Raw genomic sequence first — 22,437 nt, forward strand, 5'->3', positions numbered from 1 at the left:
ATATATACGGCATGACTGAGTTGCAAAAGTATGTGAACCTTTATGATTAGTGATAATCTAAAGGTGAAATTAAAGTCAGGTGTTCTCAGTCAATGAGATGACAATCAGGTGTGAGAGGGTGACCTCTATTTATAGAACAGGTATCTATCAAAGTCTAATCTTTACAACAAAGGTTTCTGGAAGTGTATCATGGCACGAACAAAGGAGATTTCTGAGGACCTCAGAGGAAATGTTATTGATGTTCATCAGGCTGGAAACGGTTGCAAAATCATTTCTAAAGAGTTTGGACTCCATCAGTCCACAGTCAGAAAGATTGTGTACAAATGTAGGAAATTCAAGCTCTTAATTACCCTCTCGAGGAGTAACAAAGATGACGCCACAAGCAAGGTGTGTAATATTCCACTGGGTCACAAAGGAACCCAAGTTTAAGTCCAAGCAACTAAAGTTCCCACATTAGCTGATGTTAATGAGTCTACCATCGGGAGGACACTGAACAGCAATAGTGTGCATGGCAGGACTGCAAGGAGAAAGCCGCTGATCTCCAAAAAGAACATTGCTACCTGTCTGAAGTTTGTTAAAGATCAACTGAACAAGCCAGAACATGTGGACAGATGAGACAAAAATAAAGCTTTTTGGTTTAAATGAGAAGCCTTATGTTTGGAGAAAGGAAAACACTTCATTCCAGCATAAAAACATCACCCCATCTGTGAAACACAGTGGTGGTAATGCCATGGTTTTGGTCTGTTTTGTTGCATCTGGGCCAGAATAAAGTTGCCATCATTAATCCAACAATGAATTCTGAATTATACCAGCAAATCCTTGAGGAAAATATCAGGTACTCTGCCTATGAGTTGACTCACAAGAGAACATGGGTCATGCAGCAAGACAGCGACCTTAAGCACACAAGTCATTTTACCAAAGAATGCTTGAAGAAGAATAAAATTAAAGTTTTGAAATGGCCAAGTCAAAGTCCTGACCTTTAAAGGGGTTGTCTCACTTCAGAAAATGGCATCTATCATAGTAACATAGTATATGTTAACTTACTCATGTACTGTAGAGTAAGTTAATACAAGCCATTTACTAATGTAGTGTTATTATCCATATTGCCTCCTTTGCTGTCTGGAATTATTTTTCCATCACATTATACACTGCTTGTTTCCATGGTTACGACCACCCTGCATTGTATCAGTGGTAGTCGTGCTTGCACACTATTAGAAAAAGTGCCTTCTTCTCTAGTGGCCGCGACCTTGGATGTGCACATAGGCTAGTGCTTTTTCCTATAGTGTGCAAGCACGGCCACCGCTTCTGGATTTCAGGGTGGCCGTACCCGAGGAAACGAGCTGTGCATAACATGATGGAAAAATTAATCCAGCCAGCAAAGGAAGCAATATGGATAATAACTGTCACGCCCGTGTGTGGGAGGGAAACACCACACCGGACGAAGAAGGAGAGGGAACAAGGAATAAGACCTGAAAGCAAGGGAAGAAAGAAGGACACCTCCTAGTCAAATCCCTAGTCACAGTCCTGACTGGCTATCAGTATGAACAGACCCCAAAGGTAGGTGAGTTCATACGCAGGAGTACCTAGAGTCCTAACTCACCCTATAAGACCCTGGTGAAAGTGACAGGACTGAGACTACCTGTTCCTCCAGAAAGGAAGGATGACCAGGGGTCTCCCTCAGGCATACAACAAAGGGCAGGGGAAAAACAACACACAGATAAACCAAAACAAAATGCAAAAGGGAAAGGAAACACTTAACTTTCCAGTAGCTATGGCAGCAACAGGAATTCAGCCGAGAACCAAACACCAGCAGACCACAGATACACTGAAGCTATAAACCGCACAGCATTGAGGGAAAAGCAACTATGAATAAGAAAAGTTAAATGACCACAATAGCAACACCTGGAGGTTAGAGGTGTGGCCAGTATCAGAAACACAGACATCTATTGATCCAAAAGAAAACCTGTCAGATCAAATAATGTGTTGCCAGTCTCACAGTTCTTCTGTCACCCACTGTCGCGGGGAACATCCATATGTCTTTTACGGGTGACCTCTGGGCACCCAGCACCGACCTTATCCGGGTGAGACCTGTGAAAAGCTTTCACCAAACGACTGGCCTTCACCTCAGATGCCAGTACTCGCATCCTTTCCTCTGGTTCATAACCCTTCCAGTGAACAAGGACTCAAGAATTAATAATCTTGGAAATCCGGAATTTCAAACTACCGTCCACCATGACAGGAGCGGGTGGCAAGGAAGACTGCTCCAAGGGTTCCACATATCTCTTCAACAAAGATTTATGAAAAACATTATGTATTTTCAGAGCCCGAGGAAGTTCTAAATGAAAAGCTACAGGATTAATAATGGCACTGATCTTATATGGACCAATAAATCTTGGACCCAACTTCCAAGAAGGTACTGACACACCGGTGTAGCGGATTGTATTTAGCCTGGCCTGTTTGGATCATGTAGGACGACATTCGGTTGATTGTATGACTTTGTATTGTAAACTGTAATGTTTACTGTGTTGGATGCATTGCTTTTCTGTGCCTCCTCCCCTCCCCCTTTTTTTCCTGTCCCATTGTTTTCCCAGCAGGGTGTTGTCTCAGGGACACTGGGAGACCAGTAATCTAGCTGTTCTGTCCCTCCTCCATCTCCCATCAGCCCTTGCTATTGTCTGTCCCCACCCTTCCTTGTACCATGGTCATCTATGTGCCCCATTGTATGTAAATAAGGCTGTTGATGGGTTTAAAGTGTGTGCTATGTCCAAATAAAGTTAGTTCTGCTCCTGATGCTGTGTGTTGTCCAGTCATTGGGATTGCTGTTGGGATATTATTGGATTATTTTGCCTGCTGGAATTACTACTCTATGGATTTATGATACTTGTTCCTGAGCCTCACTGGGATCTTAGGTGGAGATTGGCTGTGGAATATCAGCTCTCCACTACATTGGTTGGCAGCGCTGTGATCCAGACTCACAGAGGAACAAGGATTAATGGAGATTGAGTACTCCACTTTAAAACGATCCACACTTAAAGATCTTCTGGAAGCAAGAGGTATTTAAGCCAGCAACAAAGCAAAGTTACACCGTTCCATAGAATAGCCGTAGATATAGTAGGTCCCCTCTGGAAACCTACCCCCTCTGGCAAGAGGTATATTTTGACGGTGGTGGATTACACTTTCTGCTCCTGATGCTGTGTGTCGTCCAGTCATTGGGATTGCTGTTGGGATATTATTGGATTATTTTGCCTGCTGGAATTACTACTCTATGGATTTATGATACTTGTTCCTGAGCCTCACTGGGATCTTAGGTGGAGATTGGCTGTGGAATATCAGCTCTCCGCTACAACCGGTGACAGGTTTTAGAAGGTCTGAAAGATTATCTGCACATTAGTGATCTGACAGCCTCTTTTGGTTTTGGTTTCACTTTGTATGTGTGTTGCTTGTATGTCCACACCTCCTGTTCAGGTGTGGATCATGTGACCTTTATCTCCCCCTATTTAGTCTGACTTTACCCATCACTCCTTGCTCTGGATAGCTTCATTTGGTTTTTGGAAGAGCTGGAGTGTGGTTCTAGTTGAAGTCCTGTTCATCCATCATCCATCAGCCTCAGAAGTTAAGTGTTCCGTTTGTTGTATTTTGTATTCCCCCCCACCCTTGTTGTTTACTAGGCCTCAGCGACACGCTGGTTCCTTCACCAGGTAAGGAGCAGGTTGTCTCTGCCCTGTCATTGCCATTAGGGCATCTGAGGGCCACCAGGGTTTTCTAGGTTCCTGTGTATGGGCATCTCTACCATCGAGAGGTGCCCATACGGATAGGAGTTAGAGCCAGGAGCAGGGTTTTATAGGTGGTGACCCTTTTCCTTCCCTAGCGGTGAGGCCTAGTGTCTTTTCCCTTCCTTCTTGTTGTCTTTTGGTGTTCTCCCTTACTACATCCGTGACAGGTACCTTCAACTTAATATTTTTTTGTGGACAGCCACACAAATAACCCACTCTTAGGTCCTGAACATTCTTACATTTCCTGTGAGCCACACGTTGCCCATATTCATCAAGTTATTTTGAATTTTGCGGACCGCACATCAACAGCACTTAATAGAAAATGCCTACACTTGTCCGGAATGGTGGAAGAGCATAGGACATGTTCTATATTTTTGGGGATCAGAATTGCGGATCCGCAATTCCGGACCCGGGCATCACTTTGTGCTGCCCTATAGAAATGAATGGATCCGCAATTTAGTTGCGGACTTGTGAATAGACCCTTAATCTGATATCATGCACAACTAGAGACAAACACTTCTGAGCTAAATGTGCAGAATCAATAGCAAAAATGGAAATGTTTTTCTCTAATGCACTCAGTGACAAACCGTGCATACGAACAAACTGAGCATCAATCAGGTTCACCCCTGCCCCACAGTCTTTGACTCTAGCGCCACCTAGGCAGTCAGGAGAAATCGGGTACTACCAGTCAAAGACAAATGCACATTCTCTGACTCTCCTCTCACCCCTCCAAGAGTCAGATGGGAATTAGACTTACCCTTTTTTTTCTTTTTGACGCTGAATGCATGGACATACATCGATAAAATGTCCCTTTTGTCTGTAAAAAAAAAAAACACTCCCTTCCTACGACTAATACGCTTAAAAGCAGATCCAGGAGTAGCTCCCCCTAATTGCATGGGTTCATCCCCAGACATAAACCCAAGAGTATCTTCACCCAAAGTGTCGGAGGAGAACAATACATCATGTGATAGAACGTCCCGAGAGTGGGGCCCCTAGATCTCTCTCTCAGGTGTCTATCCATGCATATAGTAAGAGAACTTGGCAGCCTCCAGAGACACAGGAGTTTCATGAAAGGCCAAAGCGTCCTTCAGCCTCTCAGATAACCCCTGACAAAACTGGCTACGGAGAGCCGGATCGTTCCACTCAGTATCCATAGCCCACCTCCTAAACTCCGAGCAATAAATTTCCGCAAAACGATCTCCCTGACGAAGGCCACACAGCTTGGTTTCGGACAGGGAGGTCCGATCCGGGTCATCATAGATCAGACCCAAGGCTTTGAAAAATTTGTCCATCGACTGAAGAGACTGCAATCCAGTCAGCAGAGAAAAAGTCCATGACTGCGCATTCCACTTAAGCAAAGAAATCACCATACCAACTCGCTGTTCCTCATCATCAGTTGAGTGTGGATGTAGCCTAAAATATAGTTTACATGCCTCTCTAAATAAAATGTAATTATCACGTCCCCCATAGAATCTGTCCGGGTGAGCAATTTTAGGTTCCAGACAGGTCTGGTAATCACCACCACCAGGACCAACAGTCTGTGGTCTATGGATCTAAGAGACAGTCGTGCGGAGATCAGCTACTTCCAAAGATAGACCCTGTAGCTTTTCTGCCAGTGCAGCAATCGGGTCCATGGCTGCACTCGAATTAACAAAAAATGACGGTTTGGCGGTTTATAATGTAACGCCCGTGTGTGGGAAGGAGAAACCACACCGGACAAAGAAGATGAGGAAACAAGGCCTGAAAGCAAGAAAAGAAAGAAGGACACCTTCTAGTCAAATCCCTAGTCACACGACCTTCCCAAAGGTAGGTTCATATGCAGGAGTACCTAGAGTTCTTACTCACCCTATAAGACCCTGGCAATAGGACTGAGACTTCCTGTTCTTCCGGAGTCTCCCTCAGACCTACAACAAAGGGCAGGGGAAAAACAACACACAGATAAACCAAAACAAAATGCAAAAGGGAAAGGAAACACTTAACTTTCCAGTAGCTATGGCAGCAACAGGAACTCCACTGAGAACCAAACACCAGCAGACCACAGATACCACTGAAGCTATAAACCACACAGCATTGTGGGAGACGCAACTAGAAATAAGGAAAGTTAAATGACCACAATAGCAACACCTGGAGGTTAGAGGTGTGGCCAGTATCAGAAACAACATAGACGCCTATTGATCCACAAGGAAACCTGTCAGGTTTCCAGTCTCACAGATCTTCTGTCACCCACTGTCGCGGGGACGTCCGTGTGTCTCGGTACGTCCGTGACAATAACAATACATTAGCAAGTGGCTTATATTAACTTACTCTACCTAATAAATGCTATTTGCTGAAGTGAGACAACCCCTTTAACCCAATAAAATTGTTGTGCTGAAGCGAGCAGTTCATCAGAGGAAACCCACCGACATAACAGAGTTGAAGCTGTTTTGTACAGAGGGATGGGTTAAAATTCCTCCAAGCCGATGTGTAGGACTTATCAACAATTACCAGAAATGTTTAGTTGCAGTTATTTCTCCACAAGGGGTCACTGCAGAAACTGAAAGCAAAGGTTCACATACTTTTGCCACTCATAGACAAGTGATATTGGATCATTTTCCTCAATAAATAAATGATCAGTTCTAATATTCTCACTCACTTGTTTGATTTGGTATCTTTATCTTCTTTATCTGCTTTTAGGTCAAATTCACAGTATGCAGAAATCTAGATTTTGAAGGGTTCATAAACTTTCAAGCACCCCTTGTTAATATATAAATATATATATATATATATATATATATATTTATAGTGTAATATACGTTTCCATTTCCAGCAGCTCAAGGTGTCATTCGATAGAATGTTCCCCTCAAAGGTTTTCTTTTGCAGGTTACTAATATAAAGGGGTGTGCATAGACCGAAAGGTTCCCATGGTGAAAAAAAATTGTAAATTGGTCTGCCTGCTAGTAATACCTTCAACCTTTCTATAGTAAGACAGCATGGTACGGAGCATGTCCTCCACGTTTCCAACTCCTGTCCCTTGTATTAGAGTGGGATGGTGTGAACCTCTGGTTTCCTTTTTACATGTTGCTAGCACAGATTATGGAGAGGGAAAGCCTGTGCAGGTTCATAATGCCCATAGGAAAGGGAGATAAAGCTACCTTTAGAAGGTAATTTCTTCTTATGGGTCCTACGGAAGCTGCATGAGTTGTCACTGAAACATATGCCCTTGGCTTGCTAGAATTGCTGTACAATAAAATACCATATTCTGTTCCCTTGTGATTTAATCTATAGGATCTATGGATATTTTACTCTAAATATAAAAAATTACTAGAGAAGCAGCAGAGTAAAATACATGTTGTAGGCTTTTTAAAGACTTATTTTGACAGATCTATAATTGTCATACTGTAATAATTCTGAACATGGAGCTTGCACTTAACATTTCATTCCTCCATAGGGGTCAGGGATTGATTCTTGAGTAGATAATTTATATTGACTACTGCTGTATACATGAATGGGTGGTAGCTGACATACAGTACATACCAATATTAAATAGTCTGCTCAGGTGTATTATTATATACACCTGCAGAAATGTGGCGTGACATGGGCAGGGAAGAGGGCGGACCTGTAGGCCCGTCTCATTTATCATTTTCTATGCCAGCTTTTGGAGCTGGCGTAGACTTAAAGGGGTTGTCCATTTTCACCCAGGCAGCCCCCCTGACTTGAGCATCAGAGCAGTTCATGCTCCGATGCTCTCCTTTGCCCTGAACTAAATTGCGCAGGACAAAGGCATTTTCAAGAGTTCCGGTGACGTATCAGGCTTTCCATGGGGCTGCCAGGAAGCCCGGTGACGTCACCGGCACTGATGGGCGGGCTTTAGCGCTGCCCTAGGCAGTAAAACGTCCAGAGAAGCGCTAAAGCACGCCAATCTGAGCCGGTGACGTCATCAAACACACCGCCCCGGCATTGTGTTATTGTAAACAAAAGAGCCCTTGCCATGCACGATCTAGCGCAGGGTAAGGGAGCGCTTCGGAGCATGAGATGCTCCGATGGCAACATCAGGGGTTCTGCCTGGGTGAAAATAAGGGTATGTCCGGGTTCAGCTCTGAACCCGGACAACCCCTTTAAGGCTGTTAGGCGTCAGCAGTGGATGCGCCTACTTTATGTAGAGGTCAGCGCCTCTACAACTTAGGCACACCAAGCTCCAGTGCATGGTTATTAAGACCGGTGTCTAAAATGCCAGTCTCAATAAATGACCCCATAAAAGTTTTAGTAACCTCTTTTACATTTTTGTTGAGTTTATTGGACCCCAACCGTCTACCGTCTATTGCTGGCGTAGTCTGTATGGGGAGGTTAATAACAACTCAATAATAGATCAATAATATGCAGTCAAAGTAACACAGTCTCTACTGAAATAAATATCAAAGACTAGTCATTTAAAGATAAAATGTACTTATTTGCAATTCTGCTCTAGGGATTTTAGTAGATTTCTGAAAATGCATCAGAAATGAATATTTACATGACTAGAACCGCCAACAAAGCACTGCAATGTTTTCTCCAGATAGTTAGTAAAGATAGTATGGTTTATTGTACATCAACTCTTCTGAAATACTTGATATGTTATTGGGAAACATGGCTGCAACTGAAAATAGTGAAAACTTTGAGGTAGGACTGAATGCCAGACAGTCGAGAGGCAGCTGCTATGCGCCCAAAATCTGCGCAGCTCTACAGTTGATTTTTATAAAATCGATAAAAATTGATTGGAAGCAGTGTGCTTATTGTTAGTGGTTGTGTGGTTCTTCGGGTAAACCTACAAAAACAAGCAGCCATTAACAATTAGCAAGCAATTGCCAATCCAATTTTTACCTACTGTAGCTAGGAAACAGCAGTGGTTTGCATGGCCGCGTTTTTCAGGAACATAGCAGTCTAGTCTCGATCACCTGCCAGTCGCCATGTTTGTACTACTCCAGTATGAAAACTCAGGTTTCATTAGATTGCGAATAGATTACCATTAATATTGTCAGATTTCCAGGTTCCGTTACATTAAGTCATCTCTGCAGATCACCAAAAGCTTCTTTGAGAATGTTCTCTTTGTTGTCCCCTATGACTCAATTACTTTCCGGAGCAGAGCCTCTCTTTTATAATTTTATCTTTCAGGGCAAGGGTTAAATAAGGGATGTAGTCAGGTAATTGGTAAGCTAAAAAAAATTACTCTAAAGGGGTTTTCCAAGATCATAAAAAATCTTGGACAGTCCCTACAATTTCCTAAAATAAAAAACTTGATATATTTACCCATTTCTCTCACTGGTCCAGTGTATGTTTACAAGGAGCAGCAGTGACATGGCGGAATGCATGACTATCCTCAACTGTAGACCACTGAGGATAGTGATTGGCTATAGTCACATGCCGTATCATAGCATGTTACCAGTAGCAGACCAACATCACATAGAACAGCCTTCCGTTTACATTTCCATTCATATTTTCAGCGTTAGAAGGCGCATTTTTAATGGCACCATTTCATTTACCATGTCTTGTATTGGAAAACGGTAAAAAAATTCTTTGTGGGGTAAAATTGAAAAAAAAAAGGTTTTGAAATCACAAAGTTCACTGTGTGCTAAAAATTACATGATGTCCTTATTCTGCAGCTCAATACAATTATGGCAGTACCAAACTTGTACAGGTTTTATTACTTTGAAAAAAATAAAAACCTTTGAAAAAAATAAATGCATTTGCATCGCCATTTTCTGACAGCCATACATTCTTTATATTTTGGTCTACAGAGCTGTGTGAGGGCTTGTTTTTTGTGGAGCGAACTATGGTTTTTATTGGTACCATTTTTGTGGTATGTATGGCTTTTTGATCATTGTTATTCCATTTTTTGGGGGGGCAGGGTGACTTAAAAATCTTGAATTGCAAGTTTTTCTTTTTTTTTCCCAGTATGGCGCGCACCGCACAGGATTTTTTTTTTTTATAGTTCTGACATTTATTAGATGTGGCAATACCGAATATGTTTATTTTTTATTGTTTATAGATTTCTATATGTAAAATTGTGAAAGGGTGGGGATTTAAACTTTTCATAATTTTGAGTTTTGTTTTTTTTCTGATACATTTTTCACTTTTAACTTAATAACTATTATCCCCCTTAGGGGCTAGAACCGGAAATCTTTTGATCCCTTATTCCAGGCATGCTCAACCTGCGGCAACTCCCACAATGCCCTGCTGTAGGCTGATAGCTGTAGGCTGTTTGGGCATGCTGGGAGTTGTAGTTTTGCAACAGCTGGAGGGCCGCAGGTTAAGCATGCCTGCCTTATTCCATTCACCCTAATAAAGATCTATTAAAGGGAACCTGTCACCTGGATTTTGTGTATAGAGCTGAGGACATGGGTTGCTAGATGGCCACTAGCACATCCGCAATACCCAGTCCCCATAGCTCTGTGTGCTTTTATTGGGTAAAAAAACAACAATTTGATACATATGCAAATTAACCTGAGATGAGTCAGAGCTTGAAAATATGACTCTTATGTTAATTTGCATAAAAGACGGGAAGTGCAAAAAGGCATAATACTTACTGAATTCACCTGCAAATGAAATTAAAAGTGTAATTTATATGTTTAGGGTAACACAATGAACATTTAGAAACGCTCAGTGAGGGTAGCATAGTAGAGGTGACAGGTTCCCTTTAAGGTTAATGGGATTTTCACCCACTCCCTGCTTAGCTGTTCCTCGTACACAGCTTAGCAGGGAGGTTATTATGACAGCCCTGGGAAGCCTCATCATGCCCCAGGCTGTAATAGTAACTGATCGTAGCCCTGCGATTTCACTGAAAGGATGTGTGACTTAGGGCTCATGCACACCCCCGTATTTGTTGTATGGCCCACAAATTACAGCCATGTGCATCCCAATATTTTCTTTTTCATGTCAATAGAAATGTCCTATCCTTGTCTGCAAAATGTACAAGAATAGGACATGTTCTATTTTTTTTTTGCGTGGCCACAGAACGGAAGTGCAGATGCGGACAGCACACGGTGTAATGTCTGCATCTTGTGCGCCCCCTTTAAAAATGAATGGGTCCGCATCCAATCCGCAAAAAATGTATAAAGGTAAGGCATTGTAAAGTTAGACTAGACCGTTTAGTATAACTTTAAACTACCTATTTTGGTGTTAAGCCATTTCCCTTTATCAGACGAGTTGCAAAAAGTGTCTTAAGCCCATTATAAATTTGGTGCAAAGGCAGTACGGCATAATTCTGGTGGATATTGATTAGTGCAAACAAATAAGCTAAAATTTGGCCTTGCTAAGGGTACACTCATGCGACTGTGGAAAAAAACATTGGTTAAAAACGTATAAACTATCAGTTTTGTATCAGTGTGTGTATCAATTTTCTGTCCATCTATCTGTTTTTAATGCCCATTTTACATACTTTTTTTTTAAAGTCTGTTAAAAAAAACTGCAATGCCCTTGGTACTGTATATATGATGCCCACCCACAGTGCCATCAGTACATATAATGCCCCCAACCGTGTTTTCTGTATATATTATGGTGTCCCCCCCATAGCCCTGCCTAGTATAAATAATGCCTCTTTGTAGTGCTCCCAGCCACTACAAATACTAGGAAGTATCAACCAAGACACCAAGCACTACAGGCAGTAGGCTATCATCAACCCAAACTGTTAATATTATTACACAGTGATGCCATTGTAGCTGGATTGCATAACCCCACAAACCACAAATATCGCTCAATAGGGTGTCATTATGCCTCCTCACCTATATCACAGCCAGGCAATACCTGGTGGAAGCCCTAACTGTACCCAGAGCCAAGCACTACAGAAGTTAGAGGCATTGTACCCTCAGTATCAATATATATATATATATATATATATATATATATATATAAAAACACCCCCAACCCCTGGTAGTGACTACAAATCATTAAAAAAAATAACTCTTACCATAGGTTGGTCCGCACTGGAGGCAGCAGATCATGGTGCTTCAAGTATGATCATATGATGTCACGACGCAGGGAGCATCAGGTCCTGCTGCCTCTAGTGTGGACTAAGTGTTCCTGCGAGTGCCATAGGTGAGTTCAGTATTTTTGTAAGTTTTTTTTATTACTCCCTGCCTTCCGCACCGCTCATGTACCTATTTTTAACGTCTGTTAGACAGGCGCACTTCTGTCTAAACTGCCATTAAAAATGGGCCGATTGATTTCAGTAAGGTCCGTCTGGTCATCAAAATGCCCAAAAGTAGGACATGACCTATTTTTTTTACTTCTGCTATTCACTGGCTGTTACAAAAACCACCATATGAATAGCCGTATGGACTGCAATGATTCTGAAAACTGGTGTGTGATTGCCGTAAAAAAAATGGCCATTTTCCACTGTCATGTGACTGTACCCTGAGTTTCTACCATTTTGACGGGATTAGGATATATTCAAGTAATAGTGGAAAATGGTGGAAAATGGTTGAATGAAGGCACGTCAGGGCGTAAAGCTCATGGCATTGTACAAGCAGTTCTCCGACTTTAGAGAATAAGGCCCTCTGTGTCTTTATTCTCTTATGTCCAGTGCTCATCTAAAGGCAAATTTTGTAATTCTGCTGCTCACAACAGCTTCATAGGTCTATAGGCAAGATAAAGGTGAGAAACATATTTCAATACACATTATTTAGTTGTTGAAAAAAATAATAAATTTCCTTCAAAAACTGTGTCATACAACGTATTGAGATGAAATACACCATACCCAACTTTGAATATACAGCCAATTTGGGCTGAGCAAGGTGAAATAAAAGTGATCCATGCTGTAGTTAATCCTCAGCACTCTGAGATGTGGCAGCGTTGTAGCGATTTCATATAAGATTTACTACATAATCTACATGTCCCATTGAGATTTAAATTGCACAAGTAGCCTTCCTGTTGGTTTCAGAGAGCTCTTGTCACCACAGGTTTCCATTCTGCATTTGGACTAGGTATGCTCTACACATATTTCAAAGTATATTATTTGCTTCATACATAAAAAGTGGCATCTAAAATTTAATAAATGCCAAAAGGGGGAAAAAAAGTCTAGTAATTCTATTTTGAAATTTTGAAATTGTTCACTCAATCCCAACAATCAGAGGCTGCTGTGTAGGTTAAAGGGGTTGTCCGAGTTATGAAAAAAAAAAATATAGCACTGAAAACCTGATATATAACTACTGAGCTAAGCAAATTTTATGCAAAAAAATAATAATATATATATATATATATATCCTCATTTCCCTGGTTCTTTTCTGGCCCTTTGTTTACATGCAATAAAAACAATCTCTGCCCCTCCCCCTGCTCTGCTAAGTGAGTGAATACAAGAGCTGCCTTGAGTGACATGTCTGCCTGCTGGGAGAATCTGCAGCATGTTGTATGTGTAGGACTACAAGTCCCAGCTGTATAATGACACTACTAAGGGAGTGGATACAAGAGCTGCCCTGAGTGATATGTCTGTCTGCTGGAAGACTCTGCAGCATGTTGTATGTGTAGGACTACACATACAAACACCCCAGAGTTTGATACAGAAATGTTGTCAACCCCATAACTTTACCTTTAATATCTGATAAGAACATTTAAAGCATGACTATAAATCACATACTTTACACTATCCCATATTTGTATCTCCAATATCGCATAAGAACATTAACTCATTGATAAAAATCATATCCTTGTACAATTAAGATTTATGAAAGTGTTGACTATATGCTCCTCAGTGTTCATTCTACAACATCGCTGTTATCGGTTTATTACTAAGTACAGTATGTTTTAAAAATCTCTGTCCATCAAGTTTAACCAGGGTAAAGTGGGTTTCAAGAAACCTACTGGTAATCAAGAAACCATAGCTAACCCTGGTTTATTTATCGGTTAACCACACATACCACCCAAGGTCCAATTTCCCCTTAGTCTTGGTTCCTCAGCTAGTTGTGGCGGCCAGGGTGGCCAACCGTCCCAATTTTTTTTACAGTCTGTAAAAATAGTTGACTTTTTTTTCCGTGTGTTCATGAAAAAAAAATTGATATTTTTTTTAAAGGTGGTGGTTCATTAATTGGTTATTTTGGTGGTAATTATCATCATTTTACAGCTAACAGTAAATGCTGGTAATGAGTTATTATCAGTATATTGAGCTATATCACTTATAATCATCGTTATTCATTATGGATTTCTAATTCTTCCATAGAAAAATGTTGGCTGTCAGTGATTTTGGGTCAAGTTGTCCAGAAAAGAGAGAAACTCTGGTTGACAAACCTGGTGGCAGCCAATGTGTTCAACACACCTTTTAGTCAATTATAGATAGCAGTTGTTCACCAAAATAAATCTGTAGAATATTTTATGTAACGTTTGAATTGGTTTAAATGAACTTATAGGCTAGGTTTCCACATTGGTTTGAAGCCTGCCCGCCAATTTTGGAGTTGACAGAGGTATTACCTTCAAATCTGTGTTTGCATTGTAGCTGCTATGTGGAAACCCACCCATAAACTGTGCAGGTATTGGAGACACCAGACTTTAGGAGATTGAATTAATGTGCATGTGTTTGCCCACTCTTTTTCTTAGACATGAACTTTTAGAAGAGGCCAGAAGGAAAGGGCTGCCATTTGCTCAGTGGGATGGACCAACTGTAGTATCCTGGCTTGAGGTAAGTCATGCAAAAAGATAGCCACCATCAGGCAGTATACCATTTTTTTCTGCTGTATAAGAAAGTGCAGAAAACTTAGTCTTCCTTTACAGTGGACCATTGCAAGTAAAGGAAACTGTGTATTATATATATATATATATTTTGTGACGTTTGGTCATTGGGCGACGTAGGCAACTGTGTGCGTATACAGTGGCATACAGTATGTAAGAGTCTTCCCGACATACTGTATGCCTTCAACGAGAGACTTGAAGGCAGTGTGCACAATGACTATACCATCTATCGTCTGTGAAGGTTCTCATTTATCCAGGTCATGGTATATATCTGTAAAGAATAAATCAAGGCAACTGGACGTACTGTAGATTTCTTGAAAACGTTTCACTCGTTCTTCCAACGAGCTTTCTCAATTCTGAGTGATTGTACAAAAATTCTGGGAATAAATATGTAACCGAATCCACATCTAGTAATTGTACCCAGCATTGGGTCAAAGGTGTTGATTCCATTATCCTAATTGGAGTCAGTAGGTGATAAAGACTTCCCAGAAAAAGGTGTCAAGACAGCATTGAATGTTGTAGACAATAGATGTCTAACCCCCCCCCCCACCTCTATTCAAGCTTGGCTTCTCCATTTTTGCGTAGATGGCCTCCTTCTCACCTCGTTTGTACCAATCGGCCTCCTTATCCAAAACACGTACTTGACTGTCTTCAAAGGTGTGACCCGTTCCTTTTAGATGTAAGTACACGGCTGAATCTTGACCAGAGGTTTTGGCTCTTCTATGCTGCGCCATACGCTGATGTAGTTGTCTGTCATGCTTCTCGCCCTCACTGGTAGTCAGACAGACGCAAGAATATGGTTATCCCATATGTAGCTGGGGTGTCTCAGAAAGTCAAAAGGATTTTTAATAAACATCACATTCCTGTTTGCTTTAAACCCAGAAACACACTGAGGCAACAACTGGTTCACCCCAAAGACCCAACGCCTAAACACAAGATGGACAACATTGTGTACGCAGTCCAGTGCAATGAGGAATGCTCAGAACTGTATATCGGTGAAACAAAACAACAACTACATCAGCGTATGGCGCAGCATAGAAGAGCCAAAACCTCTGGTCAAGATTTAGCTGTGTACTTACATCTAAAACGAACAGGTCACACCTTTGAAGACAGTCAAGTACGTGTTTTTGATAAGGAGGCCGATTGGTACAAACGAGGCGTAAAGGAGGCCATCTACGTAAAAATGGAGAAGCCAAGCTTGAATAGAGGCGGGGGGTTAGACATCTATTGTCTGCCACATACAATGCTGTCTTGACACCTTTTTCTGGGAAGTCTTTATCACCTACTGACTCCAATTAGAATAATGGGATCAACACCTTTGACCCAATGCTGGGTATAATTACCAGATGTGGATTCAGTTACATATTTATTCCCAGAATTTTTGTACAATCACTCAGAATTGAGAAAGCTCGTTGGAAGAACGAGTGAAACGTTTTCAAGAAATCTACAGTACGTCCAGTTGCCTTGATTTATTCTTTACAGATATATACCATCTATTAGTCTCATTAGCACATATGGAGGCACCAGTTGGGCTCACCAAAGGAAATTATTGTGACAGCCCACCCTACATCCATTCAGAACTTGTGCCTGTCCTTTTTTATCATTATCATCTCACTCTCAGAACATGTCAATGAAATCTTAACAGGTTATTTAGAAATAATCTAGTGGCAAGTGAATGGCTCCAAAGTCAGCTCTAATAGGGGTTGACTTCTGCTGAAATGCGGGCGTCACTGTAAGATGCTCAGAGCTGCTGTTCCATATTCCCCCCCCCCCCCACATAGCTGCAGCCATGACATCATATTTATGGCCACCATGATGTGACTGCTGTAGCCAATCACTAAGGCCAGATTGCGGCGCAACTAGCTAATATAGGCATATTTCAGCTTAATAAATGACCCCTTAATCTCCACCATTTAATGATAGTCTAGTTTTGCTGTAGTATTCTATTATATTTCTGTAATGTTATAGAAATGGTGTTTGGTTTACACCTTGTTCTCCCACTTTTCCTACTTTTTGAGTTTCACCTCACATGATTTAAATATGGTCACATAATATGAATGGTTTACCTGTATTTATGTCCATGTATAATAAGGCATATTAGGTAAATACAAATATAGGTCAAATATGGAAACAAATTAGTATATAATATACATAAGTGGCCTACTTTTCTGGCATCATTGATTTTGGCAGAATATGCAACAGTGATGCCACATGAGGCATAAAAAATACAATAAAAAAACCTGCTTTAGCTCCATATTCAGGATAAATATGGAATGAATGCAGTAAATACGGCCATTATATAGTTACCAAGCATTACAAAATGGTCAGGTAATGAAACCTTCCTGACGTCTTAGTAATGCTCATAACACTGGCGTGAGATTCTTCAGGTTCCTGAATTCTTGAAACCTCATGACCTTAAAATGATCTTGCTGCACTTGGGAAAACGATTACACAGTGAAACAAAATGCTCTTATTTCTCAAGAAGCAGGTTGACTTTACATTTTTCTTTCAGTTATGGCTAGGAATGCCAGCCTGGTATGTTGCAGCTTGTCGTGCCAATGTTAAGAGTGGTGCCATTATGTCTGCATTGTCAGACACTGAAATTCAGAGAGAAATCGGGATCAGCAATCCTTTGCATCGTCTGAAACTTCGCCTTGCTATTCAAGAGATGGTCTCGCTTACAAGTCCATCAGCTCCTCCAACATCAAGAACCGTGAGTCTGTTAACTATCTTGTGTGACTTGATAAAAGCAACTACCAAATATACTATGCCATGTGCACCATTTTGACAAACTTGGTACAATTCGTGATATTTTAGCAGACTCTTAAGCTACATTCACATTAACGGATGTTTTTTTTTTTACTGATGCCTTTCTGACAAATGGTCATTAGACAAGGTCAACTTCAAATGTATGGGGGCTTTCGGACAGTGAAAACGGACAAGAAAGAACATGTTCTATTTTTTGGTGTCCGTTATTCACTAGCTGTCAAAAAACACTGCTGTGTGAATAACGCCATAGACTACCATTCTTCTTAAAATGGTCAAGTGATAGCCATTAAAAAAACGTCTGTCACACATTTGTTTTTCACGGTCGTGTGAATGTAGCTTTAAATACATGTCTATTAGGACTTGATAAAGCTCCCTTATAAAGTCAAACATTCTTCATACCTTTCAAGTGGACTTTAGACAACAAAATATTGTGAGCCCAAGCTGCAGTATAGATTCAGTATACTTATGACATTGGCAGTTTTCTTTCTGAGTTGCCATGCTCCTTTTAGAATCTCCTCTGATATAAAGCACTAGAAACGTTATACACCAATGTGTGCAAGGCAATAGTTTTATTTTTTAGCTTATGTGGGAGCTTTGGGGCACCTGTGACCGTGTGGTTGATGTGTATTTGCTGATTGTGATGTTATTACACTATTAACTTACAGTGGTGCTGACTTTCTTCTTTAATGCTGCCTACAAAATGTGGATCCATCTCACCACCCACTCCATGCGTCTCATCAATAGGCCTCTGGTAATGTATGGGTTACCCATGAGGAAATGGAGAATCTTACAGCTTCTGCCAAAACGGTTGGTTATGATTTTTCATTTTCCACTGCTAAGACATTGGAATTGCTGTTAATTATGAAATTATAACATTTGAGCTGATATATCTATGTGATATATATATATATTGTAAGGGATCGCCTTCTTTGAGGGGGTCACACTCACAGATATCTTCACGGACACCAGGATTTAAGGGCCAAACTGTGTTTTATTGCGGCACACCCGCGTAAACATAAACAGTTATACAAAATAAACTCCTGCCTGACAGAATAATTATGATTTCCCTGACTCACCTATAATCTTAGATTTATGCTCAGGGTCTCAGGCTCCAAGCCTCAATCATTCCGCTCAACAAACACGGTTACACACCGGAAAGCGATCAGGCATCGCATAGCCTTGTGGCCCCTCAGTCCTCCTGACTGAGACCACCCACAGAGCCTCTGCTCCAGGTTTACACACACTTCCCCAAACTGACAACCTGGGATGGTCTTTATGCCGCCTTGATTAGGGTAGGCTTCACCTGCGCTCACCTCAGGTATGAGGGAATACCCGTGCTGGAAGGGTGTGGACCGGCAGCTCCCACTACCAAGCCTAACTGCCAGTCCAAATAAAATCCAGCCCAGAATACAACGTAAACAAAACTGTCTCAGCAAACTATCCTTTGCTGAAACCACTGCACACTTCTGGATTTCAGTTATCTCACCCAGCTGAGTTATCTGGGTGAGATATACACGCCCTCTGACACTGTACACCTTGCCACAATAAATAGAGAGAGAGAGAGTTATATACATAGTAGATATAGTGCCAGTCATAATACCTATATACCAGCTATATTGGTCACACTATAATGGTAATCACTAATTGAAAGGCTTTGCCTTCAGAACTCCTGTCCATACGTATGTCCTATTAAGACTTACGGACATCATAGAGATGGGAAAGTCCCTCTCTGTTAAGAGAGCTCTGTTGGATTCAGTGTGACCATTTAATAGCAGATTTATATGAATGTGCAATACGTAGCATTACATTTATGATAAATTCAGACATTGGCGCATCCGAAAACACATCTGAAAAACACAATTTGATGCAGTTTCGCTGTGGGATAATTGGCAACATGTTTTTTTTTTACATGGGAAACATGCAAAAGAAATGTTTAACATGTCACATGTCCAATAGCTGTATCTCAGATCTGCATGTGGATTCTACTTTTTTTAAATATATATATATATATATACAGTACAGACCAAAAGTTTGGACACACCTTCTCATTCAAAGAGTTTTCTTTATTTTCATGACTATGAAAATTGTAGGTTCACACTGAAGGCATCAAAACTATGAATTAACACATGTGGAATTATCTACATAACAAAAAAGTGTGAAACAACTGAAAATATGTCATATTCTAGGTTCTTCAAAGTAGCCACCTTTTGCTTTGATTACTGCTTTGCACACACACTCTTGGCATTCTCTTGATGAGCTTCAAGAGGTAGTCACCTGAAATGGTTTTCACTTCACAGGTGTGCCCTGTCAGGTTTAATAAGTGGGATTTCTTGCCTTATAAATGGGGTTGGGACCATCAGTTGCGTTGTGGAGAAGTCAGGTGGATACACAGCTGATAGTCCTACTGAATAGACTGTTAGAATTTGTATTATGGCAAGAAAAAAGCAGCTAAGTAAAGAAAAACGAGTGGCCATCATTACTTTAAGAAATTAAGGTCAGTCAGTCCAAAAAATTGGGAAAACTTTGAAAGTGTCCCCAAGTGCAATCACAAAAACCATCAAGCGCTACAAAGAAACTGGCTCACATGCGGACCGCCCCAGGAAAGGAAGACCAAGAGTCACCTCTGCTGCGGAGGATAAGTTCATCCGAGTCACCAGCCTCAGAAATCGCAGGTTAACAGCAGCTCAGATTAGAGACCAGGTCAATGCCACATAGAGTTCTAGCAGCAGACACATCTCTAGAACAACTGTTAAGAGGAGACTGTGTGAATCAGGTCTTCATGGTAGAATATCTGCTAGGAAACCACTGCTAAGGACAGGCAACAAGCAGAAGAGACTTGTTTGGGCTAAAGAACACAAGGAATGGACATTAGACCAGTGGAAATCTGTGCTTTGGTCTGATGAGTCCAAATTTGAGATCTTTGGTTCCAACCACCGTGTCTTTGTGCGACGCAGAAAAGGTGAACGGATGGACTCTACATGCCTGGTTCCCACCGCGAAGCATGGAGGAGGAGGTGTGATGGTGTGGGGGTGCTTTGCTGGTGACACTGTTAGGGATTTATTCAAAATTGAAGGCATACTGAACCAGCATGGGTACCACAGCATCTTGCAGCGGCATGCTATTCCATCCGGTTTGCGTTTAGTTGGACCATCATTTATTTTTCAACAGGACAATGATCCCAAACACACCTCCAGGCTGTGTAAGGGCTATTTGACCATGAAGTAGAGTGATGGGGTGCTGCGCCAGATGACCTGGCCTCCACAGTCACTGGACCTGAACCCAATCCAGATGGTTTGGGGTGAGCTGGACCGCAGAGTGAAGGCAAAAGGGCCAACTAGTGCTAAGCATCTTTGGGAACTCCTTCAAGACTGTTGGAAGACCATTTCAGGTGACTACCTCTTGAAGCTCATCAAGAGAATGCCAAGAGTGTGCAAAGCAGTAATCAAAGCAAAAGGTGGCTACTTTGAAGAACCTAGAATATAACATATTTTCAGTTGTTTCACACTTTTTGTTATGTATATAATTCCACATGTGTTAATTCATAGTTTTGATGCCTTCAGTGTGAATCTACAATTTTCATAGTCATGAAAATAAAGAAAACTCTTTGAATGAGAAGGTGTGTCCAAACTTTTGGTCTGTACTGTATATATATATATATATATATATATATATATAGTATCCTAAGGCCTCTTTCACACGGGCGAGTTTTCCGCGCGGCTGCAATGCGTGAGGTGAGCGCATTGCACCCGCACTGAATCCGGACTCATTCATTTCTATGGGGCTGTGCACATGAGCGGTGATTTTCACGCATCACTTGTGCGTTGCATGAAAATCGCAGCAAGCTCTATATTGTGCGTTTTTCACGCAACACAGGCCCCATAGAAGTGCGTAAAAATTGCATGCATCCGCAAGCAAGTGCGGATGCGGTGCGATTTTCACGCATGGTTGCTAGGAGACGATCGGGATGGAGACCCGATCTTTATTATTTTCCCTTATAACCATGTTATACCAAACATGCCGATTTTTTTTTCACGCGCATGCAAAACACATTAAAACGCTTTGCACTCGCGCGACGCACCCGCATCCTATCCGGCGCTAACATGTGACGCCATTTATTCCATAAACCAAGTGTACAGCGGTAAAATCCTCAGAGTACAAGCCCCAATACGGTCTACGCGTTTCGAACCCAGTGGTTCTTAACCGCCTCCGGACCGCCTAACGCAGATGTGCGGTCCGGAGGCGGCAGCCCTGCGCACAGTGACACATATACGCGTCATCTCGCGAGGGCCGAGATTTCCTGTGAATCCGGATCGGATCCGCAAAACGCATACGGACGTCTGAATGCAGCCTTACAGGGGGGTGATCAATGACAAGGGGGTGATCACGCATATAGACTTCCTGATCACTTCCCTGTCATTGATCACCCCCCTGTCATTGATCACCCCCCTGTAAGGCTCCATTCAGACGTCCGTATGATTTTTACAGATCCATGGATACATGGATCGAATCCGCAAAACACATGCGGACGTCTGAATGGAGCCTTACAGGGGGGTGATCAATGACAGAGGGGGGATCACCCATATACACTCCCTGATCACCCCCTGTCATTGATCACCCCCCCTGTCATTGATCACCCCCCCTGTCATTGATCACCCCCCCTGTCATTGATCACCCCCCTGTAAGGCTCCATTCAGATGTCCGTATGATTTTTACGGATCCACGGATACATGGATCGGATCCGCAAAACGCATACGGACGTCTGAATGCAGCCTTACAGGGGGGTGATCAATGACAAGGGGGTGATCACGCATATAGACTTCCTGATCACTTCCCTGTCATTGATCACCCCCCTGTCATTGATCACCCCCCCTGTAAGGCTCCATTCAGACGTCCGTATGATTTTTACGGATCCATGGATACATGGATCGGATCCGCAAAACACATGCGGACGTCTGAATGGAGCCTTACAGGGGGGGTGATCAATGACAGGCGGGTGATCACCCATATACACTCCCTGATCACCCCCTGTCATTGATCACCCCCCTGTCATTGATCACCCCCCTGTAAGGCTCCATTCAGACGTCCGCATGTGTTTTGCGGATCCGATCCATGTATCCATGGATCCGTAAAAATCATTCGGACGTCTGAATGGAGCCTTACAGGGGGGGTGATCAATGACAGGGGGGTGATCACCCATATACACTCCCTGATAACCCCCCTGTCATTG

At 41.9% G+C, this 22,437-nt stretch overlaps 1 protein-coding gene across 1 annotated transcript in view; it reads left to right on the top strand.

The window, feature by feature from the left end:
* Window positions 1-22,437, top strand: part of PPFIA2 (PTPRF interacting protein alpha 2) — a 439,158-nt gene that overhangs the window by 384,704 nt on the left and 32,017 nt on the right. Inside the window, exons 21-23 of the mRNA XM_044280550.1 lie at window positions 14,310-14,391; window positions 16,954-17,154; window positions 17,955-18,017. Of these exons, the coding sequence (XP_044136485.1) occupies window positions 14,310-14,391; window positions 16,954-17,154; window positions 17,955-18,017 (346 nt within the window). The remainder of the gene's footprint in view (window positions 1-14,309; window positions 14,392-16,953; window positions 17,155-17,954; window positions 18,018-22,437) is intronic.

Source organism: Bufo gargarizans, chromosome 2 (assembly GCF_014858855.1).
Source record: "Bufo gargarizans isolate SCDJY-AF-19 chromosome 2, ASM1485885v1, whole genome shotgun sequence".
In the NCBI taxonomy this organism is placed as follows: Eukaryota; Metazoa; Chordata; class Amphibia; order Anura; family Bufonidae; genus Bufo; species Bufo gargarizans.